General features: G+C 36.7%; 1 protein-coding gene and 1 long non-coding RNA gene across 16 annotated transcripts in view; one reads left to right on the top strand and one right to left on the bottom strand.

Moving 5' to 3' along the window:
- Nucleotides 1-17688, top strand: part of Trpm3 (transient receptor potential cation channel subfamily M member 3) — an 835737-nt gene that overhangs the window by 580873 nt on the left and 237176 nt on the right. For all 15 annotated transcript variants that reach the window (XR_012440467.1, XM_074052027.1, XM_074052024.1 and 12 more), the window contains exon 6: nucleotides 9698-9869. Coding sequence is in view for 14 of the 15 variants with exons in the window: in XM_074052027.1 (XP_073908128.1) it covers nucleotides 9698-9869 (172 nt within the window). In the remaining variant the exon portion in view is untranslated. The remainder of the gene's footprint in view (nucleotides 1-9697; nucleotides 9870-17688) is intronic.
- Nucleotides 7608-17620, bottom strand: LOC141415441 (uncharacterized). Its single transcript, XR_012440468.1, has 3 exons — nucleotides 16387-17620; nucleotides 8038-8128; nucleotides 7608-7830 (listed from the first exon to the last, which is right to left on the bottom strand). It is a non-coding gene; the product is annotated as an uncharacterized lncRNA (long non-coding RNA).

Genomic DNA, 17688 nt, shown 5'->3' with positions numbered 1-17688 from the left:
GACAAAGAAAATGTAGTATATATACAAAATGAAGGATTATCCATCGCTTTGCACAAAAATATATGGAATGGGGAGCCTTTTGTTAGGTGAAACAAGCCAAACAAAGACAAATTCTACATGTTCTTTTTCATATGTGGAAGCTAAAAATTGTTGATCTGAAAGTAGCACAGTAGCATAACAATTTCTAGAGATTGGGAAGAGCGAGGGGTGATTGGAAGAGAGGATGGATTTGATAGACTTGATAGATTTGATAAATTGGATTTTATACATGCTACACACATATATGAAAATATCACATTAACCTCAGTAAAATAATATAAATAACATATATTATTGTATATTATAATAATTATAATTATATAATTACAAATAATTATATATTTAGGTATAATTATATATATTGTAATATATTTATACATTTAATTATATTAATTATAATTATAATACAATAATATAAATGTAAATATAAATAATTTTTAAAAGGTATTTACTGTTAAAAACAAAACATTTAGCTCTTCAGAAAATAGGAATCAAAAGTAGCAGGTTATTGAGTGCCCAAGAAAAACAGTTGTATTCTAGTTTTTCAGTAAATCTATAACCAAGATTATTAATTGAATTTCAACCACTCTAGTACCTTTTTTCCCAAAAACTGGTAAACTGGAATACACATAAGATTTCTTAGGTTCTTAAGTGACAATAGACTTTGTTTTTCAAGTTTCATATTAGAATAAAAGTGCTTTTATTGGTGTACAATATTTATGACAATACGGTAAATTTGTGTTTCCCTATTCTAATTCTGATCACTAAAAAGTAATATATTTCTAGGTCATCATAAAAAGAATTTGAATAAAAGGTAGGTAATCACTGCTGAAAATCCCCCAAAAGTCAGCCAATCAGAAATGTGGCCTGATAAACATAAGTATAATGATTTTCATAGCCAGCTAACTATAGTGTTTCTATTGTATAATTCAACTTGTAAATATACTCAGTGAATCATCAGAGAATTTTTGCCTGGGTAAATGATTATGAAAGTATCACCAATGGAAAGTCAAAAAAGAACTTCCAATGAATTGTAATTTTCAAGTTGCACCTTTAAAACTTAGATTCCTCACTTTAGAAAACAATTAGATCAGAATTATGTCAGATGTTTGAACAGTCCCTAAAGCCTTATCATTTTTCTTTTCCTAAAATCACATTAATCAGATACATGCCAAATTAAAAATCCAGTCATAATCACAACTAAACGTACTTTTTATCTTAACTTGAAGATAGACGTCACATTAGGCTAGACTTTCCAACACATCATCCTTTGTGTTTATTATCTTTCCACTTAATCTTTTTCTACTTTCCCTGAAGTATTGGTTTATCTCCCTGAGTTTTATGACCTTTAAGAGGTCCTATGTTTAATCAAAAAATATTCTTTTGATTCAAAACTTTGTATTTCAAGCCAAGAAACACCAAGGTCAATAACATGATTGATTGCTGATTTGGATGTAGTTATCAACTCAGTATATTTTCCACTTGTTTTTGAGGCAAGCCAATATGACTTCATATTGTAAGTTCAAAAAACTTCTCACCAGTGCTCTCAGCATAAGGTTTGTTGGATTTCTTTGACTAGATTAGATTAGATGGACCCAGCGGATATGAGAGGAAAAGATCAGAGACAAGAAAACCCACTCAAATAAATCTCTTAGTTATAGGACAGAGCCAAAACTTGCTGAGCCTGGGCCACACTCAAGTTCTGGGCTATCTGCCAAAGCTACAGTTATAGTCTTTACATGGGAAATGCAATTTTGGTGAAGACAATAATAGGTTTGAACTTGGGAATGCTCATTTTTAATTTCCTTTGAGATAGCTACATGGAAGTGTCTGGCAGGCCTAGTGAGTATGCAACACGAAGCCTAGGAGAAAGATCTGGCTACACACTTAGATTTGGCAGGCATCTCACACAGATGGCAATTAAACCCATCTTGGTGGATGGCATCACCCTGGGAGAGTATGTAGAGTGAGGAAAAGAAGACCTATGACTGGGTCTTGATGATCTCCAAATTTAATGTCTGAGCAAAGGAAAAGCATCCTGCAAAGGAAATCAAAGAAATGTCTGAGACATAAGATCAAAACAAGAAAGAGTTGTGGAAGCCAAGGGAAAAGTGCACTTCAGACAGAGTAAAGGATCATGTTGGAAGAGTCCATCCCCTTTGAGAAAGACAGCATTAGCATATTGGTTGAAACTCTTTCAGACAAATGATGAAGGAACAAGCACTTTTCAGTGGGTTGAGGATTGAGAGGGAATGAAGCAGAGATGGCAAAGACCTTTTAGAGATTTGGCTGTGATGTGGAGAGAAGATGGGGATGGCCAAAAGGAATCATAATTTGAGGGTTTTTTTCTTCAAGATGAGATGGATTTGGGTTTGCTTCTGTGTTGATGGGAGAAGATAATTAATGAAGTAAGTCCTGGAGGTATCAAGAGGTGATAGAGTCCAGAGCTGAGAAGAGAGAAGAAACAGCTATATACTTGTACCTGAAGGAATAGAGGGAAGAATTCACATGCAGGGAGGGTTGGTGTCAGGATATTGAAGGTGTTTTAGGCTGGAGGTTATCATTTATCACTGAAATCACAGCATCACAATAATAGTTTTATAGAGCTTACTAAGAGTCAGCACCCTTCCAGGCACTTTTTAGGTAAACCCATTTAATTCTCACAATGGCATTCAAGTTATTTTAGCATCACTGTTATCCTCTTCTTGTACTAATAATAAAACAAAACACTAAGAGATTAAGTCACTTTCCCAGTGTTCCATGACTAGTAAAGTATGGTGATAGTCATCAAGAACATAACTTACCCACTACAAGTACTGATTCTCTGTCACCTCAGTTATCATTGATTTGCATTTATATGTGCACTATTCTTTGAATTCTTATCTCAGTTTATTGGCTTATAATGAGGTTTTGCCTCATAAACCTATTGTAAGCCAAGAACATAAGCATCATAGCTTATCCTAGCCTATCTTAAATGTGCTCAGATCACTTATGTTAGCCCACAGTTGAGAAGAATAATCTAACAAAGAGCCTGTTTTATAGTAAAGAATAGCTCATATAGTTTATTGAACACAGTACACTTTACAGTATAGGATTGGCTCCTTACTTTTCTAATTGTGTGGCCTACTGGAAGCTGTGGATGGCTTCCACTACCCAGCATCATGACAGGGAGGAAAAAGTCAGACTTTGAAGTACAGTTTCTCAAAACTATGTATCACCTTTTGTATTGTCATGAAGTTGAATATCCTAAGATGTCATTGTAAGTTGGAGATGATCTATATCTCAACAAGGTGATTATTAGTCTTCATTTAGATATGGTGACACAGAAGATAATAATTTGCTTAGGGTCACCCACCTGGCTAGAGTATAGGAACAGGAGTCAGATTGTCTGCCAAATAGCAGGGCTGGTGTTCAGGACAGAGATGTAAGGAGCCCGAAGATGTTAGCTGCCACCCTTGTGGAATAGGAACCAGAACTCAGTAGAGCCCAAAGAAGGGATGCCAGGCAGGACAGAGGTAAAGGGAGTAGAGCTCATGAAATTTTACGTATCAGTTAGCCCAAAATAGAGGGAGAGGACATATTTTAAAGTCTCAAAGAACATAATGATAGAAATACACAATTGTATATGTGATCTATTGATATATAAAAATTACCCCAAAATTTAATGACTTCAACAAGCATTGATTGTCTTACAGTTTGAGTGGGGAATTTATAATGATTTTCCTGGGTGGTTCTGGTTGTGGATCTCTCTTGAGATAACAGCCAAGATGGCAGTTGAGCAGCAGCCACTGAAGAATTGAATGGAGATGTAGTACCCTCTTCAAAGATGACTAACGGACAGAATGCTGGTAGGAGTTCCTGGTCATATGGACCTCTTCAGAGGGCTGCTTTATTGTCTTCACAATATGGCACTGGTTTCCTCTACAGTAAGTGATCTGACAAAAAGCTAAGAGAAACAATTATGATCTAGTTTGAGATGTCACATACTACCACTGTTTTATTCTACCCCTTAGAGGTGAGTCACTGAATCCATCCTAAACTAAGACAAGAGTTCCAAAGAACTTCTGAATACAATTAAAATCACCCCCACTGGATTGCTAAAGAAAGTAACCCTTTTCAGTACTCAAGAGCCTTTCTCATCACCAGTAGCTAAATAACACATGGCTTCCCCAAGGATGGGCCAAACGGAATTGAGTCTATTCAAGTGGAAAGCATGAAATAAGGGTCATGGAACTCCCTGTAGGGCACACATTGAGGGACATGCTTTCAAAGTGTTACAGAAAGATGAAATTGGTGCTCCTGTGGATTTTAGTGGGAGTCACACAGCTAGAGTATCTGGGTGCTCTATGGAAATGGGTCCATGTGTTTACTGGTTTCCTATGTGCACTGCTGAGCTGAGATGCAGCATCTAGGTTTCAGTGTGACCTGCTTTATACTTAAACTTACAGCTGTGCTGCATGAAGAGGAAATTCCTAGCCAGTGTCCTGCTGGCTCAGGCCTCTCTGTGATTAAGAGGACATACTGAGCCTTTCTTTTTCTCTTTTCATTCTCTCAGTACCCATCATCTTTTATCTCTGAGGCTGTTTTCCACATCTCAGCAGCATCCCCTCTTCCCTAGCAGAAACTGATGCCTGATCCTGACAAAATTTCAACACTCCTTTTGTTTCTCTCTTGCCTAAGTGCAACCCCATTTTGCTGCCTGCTAGTGCCTTTCCTGACCTCTCTCTATACATACAGTTCTAGATGATTCAACTGGAAATATGATAAGCTGTCAGAAGGATTCCAAAGCACAACTGAGTCACTAGTGAAAATGTTCATCAGCAAAACCAACCATAATATACCCTATGAATTGAAAAAAGACTAGGTCCTCTACCCTCCCTCTTAATGTGTCCTAGCTTATAAACGAACCTCAAATCTATATGTAGTCACCTCACTTCTCTGGGTCCTTATAGCTCCCCCTATAAAATAAATACAAACTGTATTGCTCCGTGGGAACTTCTCTTCCCAAGGCCTGGCATGCAGGATGTGGACAATGAATGCTTATTTTCTTCTAGTCTAAATTAAAACCATGGTGCTATTAGGAGGGAAAAGATGACTCTTCAAGCTTTATGTCCCCTAGCCTGTTGCTTGGGTGGGGGCATATTTGCAGAAGGCCTGTGACTGATAGCACAAAAACTTAGTTTAGCCCAACTCAATCCTGTTTGGGAAAGGAATCCCAGGTGAGCAACTGCCATTCCATCATAGAAAGCACTATAAAATGGAAGAGACTCAGGACATGAGACAATGACTTCAGTTTTGTAGCCAACACACATGGAAGGTCACTGTTATACACTAACTTGAAAAAAGCAACTACACTTTTTAACGCAGTCTATTGAAACTCAATTTTAGAGGTAGGGAGCCTTCAGAAATTATAGTAAAGTTCTCTATGGATTAGAAAACTATTGCCTTCAAAACTTTTTTAAATACATATATTTTGAACATTTATTGAGAGATAGGATTTATGCACACTATTATGTATCTCCTCAAAGTCAATGCAATGCTTTTCCCACACTGTATTTCCTCAAGAAATTCGAAATGAGTAAATGAATGAATAAATTCAGATACTTGCCCAAAGTCACAAGTTGGTACCTATAAGAACTACAATCCCCATATTCTGATTTCCTGCTAAGTTATCCTGGGTAAGATCAGAACACGCCTGAAAATAACTAGCAAGTGTCTTAGACCAGTCTCTGAATGACTTATTTTAGCCCATTCAAGAACATAAATGTAGCACTCTGTTTATCAGCACAGAGAGGATGTTCAATTTTTCTACAGTGTCTAAGTCAATCCTTCCTGACTATGATGATGTATTACTAATGTCTTATATAAAGGGGCTTTTTATCTCCATCAACATATCATACATCCCCCATTTCTTAGGTCCTATTTTACAGTCAAGGTATACAGAGGCCTTGGAACCAGAAATGTATCGATCAGCCAGTACAGTAGTAAATGGTATATGATGTATTAGTGAGTGAAGAATGTTCTCATTTACAATTGAGAGATAAGAAAGCAAAAATTGCCATTTCTTGCAAGTGTTCTGGTCTGTGACACCCCGAGAATAGAATAGATCTAAAATTCATTTCTAAGTAGATTTCTATTCACGGTATAGATACTTCTGTATTTACCAATCTGAAAACTCACCTGATTTGAAAGTCTTTAGACACCACTTAACCTTTCTCCATACAGGTTCTTTATCTGAACTATGAAACATAGAAAATTATTTGAGTGCCTGTTTTCTGAATTCTTCTAAAGGGCAGTACATAATCTAGTCCTTTCTTTATTCCTAGGAAAGAAAGTGATCTATTATATGCAACAGAAGCTGTAGGGTGTTAGGACTTAACAGAATTTTCACAAAATTCTGGCTAAGAAACATGCTACAGTAATGCAGTGTACCTACGGGCTATGAACATGTCACAGTCATTTTCACCAACATACAATTCCAAAAAAGCTGCCCTCTTTTTATAAGCCCTTAATGATTAAAGTGACCTTATTACCTCTGAAACTTCATCAGAAGGGAATGGTCATTTATATTCATGTTATTAAAAAAACATTTATTTTTTCTATTTGTCAAACAGAAAGATCAGCAAATCTTTTGTACTTATGTAAAATGTAATTCAAACAAAAATAGACTGGGGCATGTTTATAATGAAGACTATTAGGTGGATTTTGTAGGCAAGTTAGATCAAAATGCAATCCTCTAAAGTGCTTGAGAAATTATTTCCAACTTTTCAGCTAATCAACAAATACTCCTTCATAGATGCTTGGAAGGGTATGACAAAGAAAACACACTTGCATATTTTCCCAAGAAATGGTTATTTTTCTTTCCTTACATTGATTTAAATCTCTTACATAAAACAGAGTTAATGATTTGTCTCATATTACATTTTGATCACTGGCTTACAATTGGAAACTCAGCTTAGAGTTGGTAAGATACAGAAGAGCTGGAGAATGGGTTAACATTTATAGAATGCTTGCTAGGAGCCAGGCATAGTGCTAGGTACTTTGCACATATAATCTCAACTATTCCCCATAAGGTAAGTGACTTTATCATTTCCTTTTTACAGATTAAAAAAGTGAGACTCAGTTTCACATAGCCATTAACAGAACTGGGATTCCAACAGATTTCCATGATTTATGTTAAGGGTTGTTCCAGGACTCAGTGCATCTTCCTCCAAAGAAGACTGAAAAATGAATTAGGGCATTTCACTTATTTTCAGATTTATATCACCTATTGTTCAGCAGACAAATTCTCTGTCAAAATATGGCCAGCTGTAGCTTGCCTACACATCAGATCAAAAGGAACAGGGTTCAATACATTAAAGAAATTAAAATCCATGAATGCCCCTATAAATTTGACTGTCTTGACATGACAGATTCAGACATACAGTATTCCAAAAAAAAACTGCTGAGCAACATTTCACAAGAAAAGAGGGTGGAAAGTCAGCAGGCTGAATCATCAATGTCCTTAGGTACAGTAATAGAGGAAATAAAAAACAGAACGAGGCAGATGACTTAATTAACTTCTTTTATTCTCAATGTGGTGAGTACATTGACCTGAAAATTTCACTTTTATTCACAGTCTTTAAGTTGATTCCCAGGAATTAAAAACTGTGTGTGTATATGTGTGTATGTCTTGGCCACAGAAATGTCTGAGGTTACTGTTACACACAATTTAACTTCTAGAAAATCCTCCCTCTCACAGAATTGCTTTGGATTTTTCCCTTCCTCAAATGGAGTCTTCAGGAGCTGCATCTAGAAAAGAGAGAACAGTAACTAAAGGATTTTCTTTTGTCTGAAAGCACAATGCAGAGGCACTTTCAGAATAGGAGAAAGTCTTTCTGCTAAGCCTCTTTCAACCAAGCATTAATATTTATTAACTTGCACGCCACTGCAAAATGAATGTTTTATGATCAAAAATGCATAGCAACAAAATGGGAGTTTCAACCACAAGCAACTTACCTTCCAGAGAAAACGAACTCAGGGTGGAGTTAGCAATCCACCTCCTCAGTATTTTGGAGGACATCCATTCACTCATGTCTCCATGTGATTACTAGAGATAATAATCAAAAAGTTATGGGATTTCCTTATCAATAAGAGATAACTACAATAAAGTTATCAATTAACATTACATTAATGTTACATTTTAAAACAGGGCCTATAATAATAGGACCGAAGGCTATTTCAAAAGTTCAGAATTATATATACCACATTTTAAATTTAAATTAAATCAATTTCTAAGCAATTCAGAAAACAGGGGAAGTTTTTTCCACATTAGAACAAAAGAATGCCTGTCTCAAGTTTGCCTACTCATTTACTCACTATTTATTGAGTACATTTTATTTTCCAGGCACTGGAAAACTGGGGTTTTGAATCAGCATCAAGGTTGAAAAATGAGTTACATGAGATCTTCACTATTGAAAACTGCCCTTACTAAATCACTTTGTAATTCTTTTAACAAACTACTCAATCTTATTATAGCTTTGCATGGTGAGTTATTACATACTGAAAAAGAACAAGAGCATCTCATCTCTATAATTAATGTACATACTACACAAAGGCACAGAAATAAAAACCCAGTAGCATCTATTTTGTCCTATCAATTACAGTGATTCAGTACAATGACAGCTTTACTAAGACCATGTAACAATGAGCTTGTTGAATGTTCCCCTTTCATAGTCTTGCATGAAGTTCCTACCTAAATATTTTAGTAATTGATTTCCAGAACATCATCTTATGTCTTCATTGTGTCTAAGCAGTGTCAAAAAGGGGAAGAAGCATGCATTTTGAAATCAGGAAGACTTGGGTATGAATTCCAGTTGTGTGTGCAGTAAATTTTTCCATGACTTACTTTACCTGTCCATTTCTCAGCTTCACCTACCAAACTGGAAGCATTGTTACAAGAAATACAAATAATGTATACAAAGCAACTATCTCATAATAGATACTGTTTCTATACCCAAAATGTAGTATTGCAGTGTAGTACCCAAAATGCAGTGTAGTCTTTAAAAGACTACATTGAAATTGCTCTGTTTTAGGTAGTATAATTCTCCATGAAAGTAAAATAACATAAATGATAGACTAGGACAGAGATGAATATTTTAGGCCTGAGTTGTTTTTGTCTCATGAGACAGTCATTTTACATATAAATTATTTCACACTTACATAAGGTGTCTAGTAAGAGTAATGTTAATTTTAAATATCATGTCTTCAGATTTTGAATGGGATTGTTAGAAAGTCTACATTCTCCTGACTCATAATCAACCTTCTGTGCCTATTAAAGTATAGACATGCTAACAGAGTCAAGAAAAGAAGCAAATTAATCAAAGTTTAAAATTATTTTTGGTTCGCTAGCAAATAAAGTATCAACTTCAAAATGAAACAATCCAATGAAAACACTAAATCTTATTCCTGTAAGAATTTAGTAAATAAATACTTCTTTAAGCATAGCTTTGCTTTGAATGAAACTTTTACCATAAATCTTGCTTCTACCTAAAGCAATTCTAGGAAGAGTAGATAGACTCTACTTTCACTATACAAAAGAAGTGATCTTTCTCTCTCCTCCTCCTCACATCTTATTTTCTTTTCTCTGACATCTGCCTCTTCCTTTTGATACTTGCAGGTGGTCCGGCCATACCAGACCATGTCTAACCCCATGAGCAAGCTCACTGTTCTCAACAGCATGCATTCTCATTTCATCCTGGCTGACAATGGGACCACGGGAAAATACGGAGCAGAAGTGAAACTTCGGAGACAACTGGAAAAGCATATTTCACTCCAGAAGATAAACACAAGTAAGTAGGCCACTGCTCTCACTATCAGACCTTATAGAAAATATGCCAAAAAGAGTAACTTTAAATACACCATGCAACAATATTGTAAAAATATGTTGTAAAAGTGGGGCATCCTTTCTCCCGGGCCAGTGGTAGAATCAGAGAAAGTCATCCAGAAGAGGACAATTAGAAGCACAGACCTGATGATACAACTAGTGGGTTCAAACTCATTGATCACTTGTGAAAAATTTAATCCCATTAGGGCTTTGGGAATGCAGATAAGCTTTCTCCTCAAGCTGTTTCTACATCCTTTTCACAGTACTCCGTGGAGGATGCCTTTTTACCCTAGAGAAAATGTTTCTATTTATTAAGCTTTTTTTGGTGGCTAAAAAAAGAAAAATGAGTTTTGATCTTAGCACAGATCTGACTTGTAAACGCATCTCAAGGGAACTGAATATTCTCTAAGCTAAAGCATGATGGGAAACCATATTGATGAAACTTAAACTGTCTCTTAATTTTATGTATATATTCATTACTTCTAGTTACATATGTATTTAGGTATGTGTATACTGTGTGATCATATAATACACATCAGATGACTATATTAACAATATTAACATTACCTCATAAGTACTTATAAACTCTAAGCTGTATTTATTGTACAAATATTTAACTGTGAAAAGAAACATTGCTCCTCAAATCACTAAGCAGCTTGCATTTAAAAGTGATCAGGTATAAAAACTGGCCACACAAAATAAAATTTTTTCTTTCACAAAGTAACAAGTGAGGCTTTGTGGCAAGCTGTAGACTTTGTGGTAATTATATATCCCACCAAGGAAACTTGGATCTAATTGATTGAAATTCCAAAGAACAAAAGACTTTCTTTGGCTAGATTACTTTTCATAAGTCCAGGGTAGATATGACTTTTCTTGTCCAAATGACTTTTCTTTGGTCTTTTTTTCTGAATCTGTCCCAAATGGGTCTTCTTACTATAGCTGTTTTCCTCCCAGAGTTGGGATGTTAGACCACTCTTCTCCTTCCTATTCACTCTTCTCTGGTTTCAGCTCTTAAAGGGACTACTTCTACTTATGTAGCCAAGTCTCTGCTTTCATTCTTTCACAGTGAAGTATAGAATAATAAGTTTTATTCTAGATCTGAAGTAAAAATTACATTAGGCACCTCCCTTTCTGAACTGTCTTTGGGAAGAACCAGAGTTCAGGGATGTTACCCAGAGTGAACATTTTCTGAAAAAAAAAAAAAAAGTAGAAAAGACTAGAAAACTAATCCAGAAGCCAGCAAAGATAAAATTTAATACAGCATTGTTATCAATGGGTGGTAGGTTTTGCTGAAAATACTAAAACTAAACTTCATTACAATATTTGAAAGAATGGACAAGTGCTATGTAATTAGTGTTATTTCTTTAGATTTTTACAGACTGTGGCATTACTTTTTTATGTAAGAATGAGAGCTTAAAAAAGGATTGTGCTGGAATATGAAAGACATATTGAGCAGAGTAACAAGGAATAAATTCAGGGTCAAGTTCAGTACTCATCAATGAGAAAATCTGTCTCTACTCTCGTGTCATTGTGCTAGGCCCTGGTGGCAGCAGGGCTGACTTGTCAGTAGTGTGGAGAGCAGAGCTGAGCTTATATAAATTGAGCATCCAGCAAAAGGGAATGCAGGCTAGAGTGAAAATCCAGCCAAAGTCATTAGTCAAACCTTATGCCTTACAGGTGCCCGGAGGAAAGGGTTCCTTTTTCTAATTGATCACCTTTTGTAATGGAATTTATGTGGTTGGAAGGGTGCCTTTCTCCAAAGCTTGCAGAGGTTCTGAATGTATGGGTGGCCTCCAGAGAGACTCCTGGATAGCAGCCTGACCTCAGTGAGCCCAGCAGAGCCCAGCAGTGTGGGGCATGGAGAGCAGGCCACAGCAAATGGTCTGAGATGCTGGAGGAACAACACCAGATGCTAGTCTGTGGGTAGAGAGGTCATCAGTAACACATCATATCCATTTGTGGAGACACTAAGCTCTCACTTATCTGTCAGGACAGGTAACAGCATATGGGCACATTGACAAGTGGGCACCCGGTCAGGATCTAGAGTATAAAGAAAGGGAGAGGCATGAACCAGAGTACTTGCTTTGCTGACTGAGGGACATCCTAGGAACCCACAAGCTCCCGTTCTGTGAATATGATCGAATGGTAAGAGGAGGATTACAGAAGCCCAGCAGAGAACTCTGAAATCACAGGAATTATAAGATACAGGTAAAGGAATCTGTCTGTAGGTTATAATGACTGATGTCAAGAGTTACTTCCTTAAAACTGTTCTAACAGTGGTAGGGTAAGCAACTTGTCAAGGTTTGCCTGGGACTGTTTCAGGTTTAGCACTGGAAATCTCTCGTCCCTGGGTCTTGGAAAAACTGAGATGATAGGTCACTCTATGAGTGAATGACTCATCTCCTAAGGTCTACTTCCTTTATTATTATACTCAGCCCCCAAGGCAGGGAGAGATCAGCAAGCTCAGATATAAGGGGTGACCAGGCTTACTGACATAGAGGTCTCCATTCAGTTAGAAGCAAGGAAAATTGCCAATGGAGATCATTAAAGCCCCAGAACAGAACTAAGAAGTAGGCAAAAAGTCATAACTTGAAACAACATAAGAATACAAACATTTAATGCAATGCTCCTCTCTAATTTGGCATGCTTTTTTACATTATAATTATCAATGTCATTCTTCCTTTCATTAATTAAATTTTATTGTATAAGTTCATTTGAAAAATTCCATTCAAAATGCATTTTCATCTTCTGCTCAAAATCTAAACTATAACTGTGGAACCCAGTTTCCAGAAAATTAAACATTCTGACATAGTAACACTGCCTACTGGCTCTTCCACTCAGGATGGCCCAGCGATGTCTGCAAACCCTCAGCTCTTTGCTCACTAAAGAGCCAGACCTCCTCCTCACTCGGAGTTGACCTGTATCTGGTGGTAACCTATCCATAGGCCTGTTTTCTTACATAAATGACAATCTTCTAATTGTCCCCTGAATATAAAGCTCAGACACCAGTAAGCCCTTTCTCACCACCATGCCCATTATAACTAACATATCATAAGCACCATCTCGTCTTCCCCCTTTCCTACTCTCAGCTTTCAGTAGAGACGTAGTGTCAGAGATTATTGATGGGCTCTGCCCATAAAAACAAACAAACAAAAAGAATCCGTTTAGACATGAGCAGTTATCTGCCTTAGAACACTCTTTTATGAATTTTTAAACTTCAAATTTAATACAAATTTATGACTGTTATGTACCAGTCATAGCTAAGGTATGGAAAAGCAGCAGTAAACAATTCACTGAGCTTAAGTCGAGGACAAACAGTAAATAAGTAAATAAGCAAATGTGCTGTCTGATAGTAAAGCACGCTATTAATAAAAATAAAGCAGAGGCAGGCATTTGTCTTTATGCATGCAAGTGTGTGTGTCAGGAGGATCGTTTGAGTTAGGTGGTCAGGAATGGCACTGAAGCAGAAACCTGACTGGGGTGAGGAACTGCTGTGGACAGAGCATGCTGGGGACTGTGACAGCAGGGATAAAAATTTCAGGGCACTGAACAAAGAGCAACATAACCCTAGTAAAGTCTTGGATTTTATTCTAATGAGTTGGGGTCTGAACAATTTATAGGCTCTCCTTTATACTTTAAGATGCAATTGCGTGTGGAGTTTACACTGAGGTCAAGGGCAGATCATAAGCAAGGAGATGCTCTTAGGAGGCTCCTGCAATATTACAGGAGAGGATGGCAGTCTGAATAAGGCTGGCGGCAGGAAAGGTAGCAAAATGGACTATGTCTATATAGTCTCACTACCATTAGGTTCTAACCTGAGACCTAGACCCTCTCACCTATGGCCCACCAGAGTCCAGGGCGTTCATTAAATTTCTTTACTGCAAATCAGAACCTGGCTCTGCTTGTTAAATTACGTACCTCTTTAGTTACAGAGAGGATCCAAAGGAAAAATGGAGGCTTCCAATTTTATCTTGGAACATATCATCAAAGTATCTTACAGAAGACTAATTGATATTATTTATTGGTCACTAAAGTAATAATCAGAAAATGTTTATTTTTTTTCTACATTGTTGAAAAGACAGTTGTCACTCAGGCCTGAATAAACAGAATAATAGAAAAAAATTAAGCTGTCTTTGGAGATCTAAGCTATTTCACAAGTAATTGTGAATAGCAGTTCGATTGTTGAGTGTTCTACTGATTGCAGGTGTAAGAATGTGGGCTGAATATGAATTGGCCCAGAATATGTCTTAAAAATTTAGATTTGAGCCAATATAAGATTTTCTTATTGTAATTTATCATTTATTCAAAAAAGGCATTGCAAAGAAAAGGCAGAATTCAAGTTCTCTTTGGACTCTGTTTCATTAAGAAACCAACATACAGTTGGTTGTATGGAATGGTATTTTCAGTTTGGCCAAGTGGAAATTTTATTTGGATTGTACATCTAATTGTATTGTAAACATCAAACTTGGGTAGAAGAAGTTCCACTACGAGGCCAGAATTTTTTGACTTTACCTCTCTGCTTCAACAAGAATTGTTTCTCCATGGCCTACTTTACAGATATACCTATTTTGTGATATTAGTTGATGGGAGTATCTGGGTAGGTTTAAATTTCCATATTCAGTACTCCTTCTACTTTTTAAATTTGAATGGAAGAGAATTTGATGCTCTTCTCTTTGCACCAGAGTAGCATCTGACACTTAAGGGGGCCTCATCGAAAGCACTTTTCTCTAAAGCAGCAATTTAAAATGGGCTTGCAGCAGAAATAATTGCGGAATGCATAAAATTTTGTATTTGAGAATATTGGTATTTAGAAGTCTTTGGAAAAATGTTCTAAGCCAACACACCTATTCATATAATTGTGTGCTTATTCACACAAACTACTAAAAATAATGATAATAATTATGCTTCCCAGGACAGAATGTCATCTCTAGTAAGTTACGGGGTTTTGGTGGGGAATAAGTATTTCTCCTTTGAACTGAGATGTATGATATGTGAACACCATGAACATGCTGGTGCACAAGGTAAGTCAAAGCTGGTAAAGTCCAATTGGTTAAAACTAAATTGGACTTTAAGTTGGTGTGTGTCTATAAGACACACCATGGTTGCAGTGATGTTTCTAGAATCAGAAATAAGCACTCAAGACTGCATCATTTCTATCCTGGATCTTTCACCACCTTTCTTTGTAACTCCACACCATTGCTGTTGTACAGTTTTCAATGAGAGTGGCAAAGTCTCCCCTAGGAGGCACTTAAAAATATGAAAGGGGATTGTCACAATTTCTGGTGCTTATTAATTGCATGGGAGAGGGGACAGAAATATTAACAGTCTGTGATCTGCAGGACAACTACACACCAAGAACTGTCTGGCCCAAATACTAATAACGTGCCTTACAAAATGCTACTTGGAGTGTGTCCATGTTTAAAGACATATGTAGAAGATGCATCACTAAGGAGTGGCGGTGAGGTTCAGAATATGTAACAACCTCTGAAGACTTTGAACCCTAAATCCATAATAAAGTTAGATGTCAGCTCTGGTACTTTCTTCAGCATCATCTAACTTCATTTGTTCTTTCATGGGTGAGAACCAAATGCACTGTCTGCATTAGCGTTCTCAGCATATTGAAAACAGTAACTGGACTTGAGCTGACCTTTCTGCCATACTAGCTATAAGGAAGCTGTTTTTCATTTGAAGAGACACACCAACCCGCTTAACAGACAGAACTAACTCATGAAATAAATCAGCTCAGATTTTCCAATTCTGCAGCACCCACTGTTAGTATCACTGTTTTCTGTGTTTCAAGCTCAGTGATTCCAGAAATGTGCTCAAGTCTGGGAGCTTTCCTGTCAGAGTCCTTGATGTACAGAGAAATCCTAGAGACCAATTAAGAGGGAAGAAATAAGGACCCAGAAAAACAGTCGATTTTCCCATGAGCCCCTGGCAAGCCCACTCCCCCGATGACATTGCTCAGGAATAGTCTAATAAACCGAGGTTCTACTGGAATAAAGTTCAGTAATGAATGCCAAGAAAATGCTAATTTCTGATCTATAAATTACTGAGAATTATTTTGGAAAAGGCACGGCAGTCATAGAAATCTTAAGTGAATGAGTAAAATCATAAAGCAAACACCATGAAGTGTTTTTTTTAATCAAAACTTTGCATTTCATATATAGTACATGTCTTTCATATCCCTGGTGTACTACAGTATACATTGTATATGTATTATCATTTTTCTATTATTAAATTATGAAGTCATTATTATCCTGGAAATTTGATACAGGTTAAAAGGCATCATTGGCATACTGAAAAGTAGATGTATCTGACACCAGTACTGACATTGATGTTGTGCGTAACCAGTCTTCAATAAAGAGTTGCTGCTTAGACATGAAAGAAATATACCAATTTACGGTTTAAAAAAATCCCCAAGTTGGTTTGAGCAAATGCAACATAACTGAAATAAATATGGCCTATGATTGCAAACTCACCTGAAACTTTTTCTTCTGAGCCTTGATATAGTTCAGAACCATTTTGTCTTAGTTGGGAGCCAGAGTTGGCTGCTGGATCTCAGATTCCTCCTATTTATTTATTTTTTAGTTTTTGCTGTGCATCACTGTTTATGTGGCTAATGGATGCTCATCACCGCGTCTATATTCTGGCCAAAAGGAATAAGGAGAAAGGAGCAACTAAGAGGCATAGCCCTTCCCTTTAACAACAAGGGAGACACATTCTCTATGCCAATATGTTGTCACGTGTTAACATCCACCCAGAAGGGGGTTAGAAAATGTAATCTTTATCCTAGATAAACACATACCTAACTAAAATTCTACCTCTGGGAAGGGAGGAAAAGACATTGGTGACAGCTGGATAAGACACATCTGTTATTCATAAATAAGATACATCTATCTGTTCCAATATTCTCATTTGGGAACCTTACCCATAAATAGCTCCTGTGCCATAGCGTGCCCTTTCACTACTCACCTGTGAACTTTATTATGTAGTTGAAATGTCTATCATCAGCTCTGGGAATCAGATTGAGACAAATTGCCTAAAATGATATTATTTTAGACCATCATACTACTACTGAGTATACCCCAGCCCTGGTTTAGTTAACTAACCCAAACAAATCCCCTTAGCCTCAAAATAATCATGTTATGCATAAGGCATGTGTATTCCATAATGGATCCTTCCTCACACATTTTATTACACATCATTTAGTAACATTTTAAATTGTAAAATTAAAAATAGGAGGACAGATTCTATGTTCCTATGGCATTATACTCCTGAAATGAATGTTTCAAAGATAAATCCTAGAAACAATTTTCATGTGACTTACTCATGACTATAATCCTTGCAACAGGCAGTAGAATGGAGGTTGGTTGGCCCCTCAAATCCATCCTGAACAGGAAAGGCCGTGGCCCCATTGTAGGAAGGACAAGAGACCCATCTTAGGGAAGAGCAGTCCATCCTTGACTCAATAGAAGGAGTGTTTGGGAAAACTGAAGGGTAGATGAGAGTATGGGAGATTTAAAGCCTTCTTATACCAATCTGGCATTTCTACATTTTAATTATTCCTAAGTGATTACTAGTGATTGACAAGATGTGACTGATGCTGGATGGCTGTGGAAGCCTTCTGAGTCAGTAAACATAAGATTGAGTGAGCTCACTAATGACCACCATAAAAAGATTGATTTTTAGTATTTTTCTTTATAAATGATTCATTGAGTCACCTTGTTTTAGAAATCAAGATACTTGTGTTATCATTAATTCAATCCTAGCTAGTTTTTCTG

The sequence above is a fragment of the Castor canadensis genome, chromosome 13 (genome assembly GCF_047511655.1).
Source record: "Castor canadensis chromosome 13, mCasCan1.hap1v2, whole genome shotgun sequence".
Taxonomy (NCBI): domain Eukaryota; kingdom Metazoa; phylum Chordata; class Mammalia; order Rodentia; family Castoridae; genus Castor; species Castor canadensis.
This window is presented reverse-complemented; position numbering and strand designations above follow the sequence as displayed.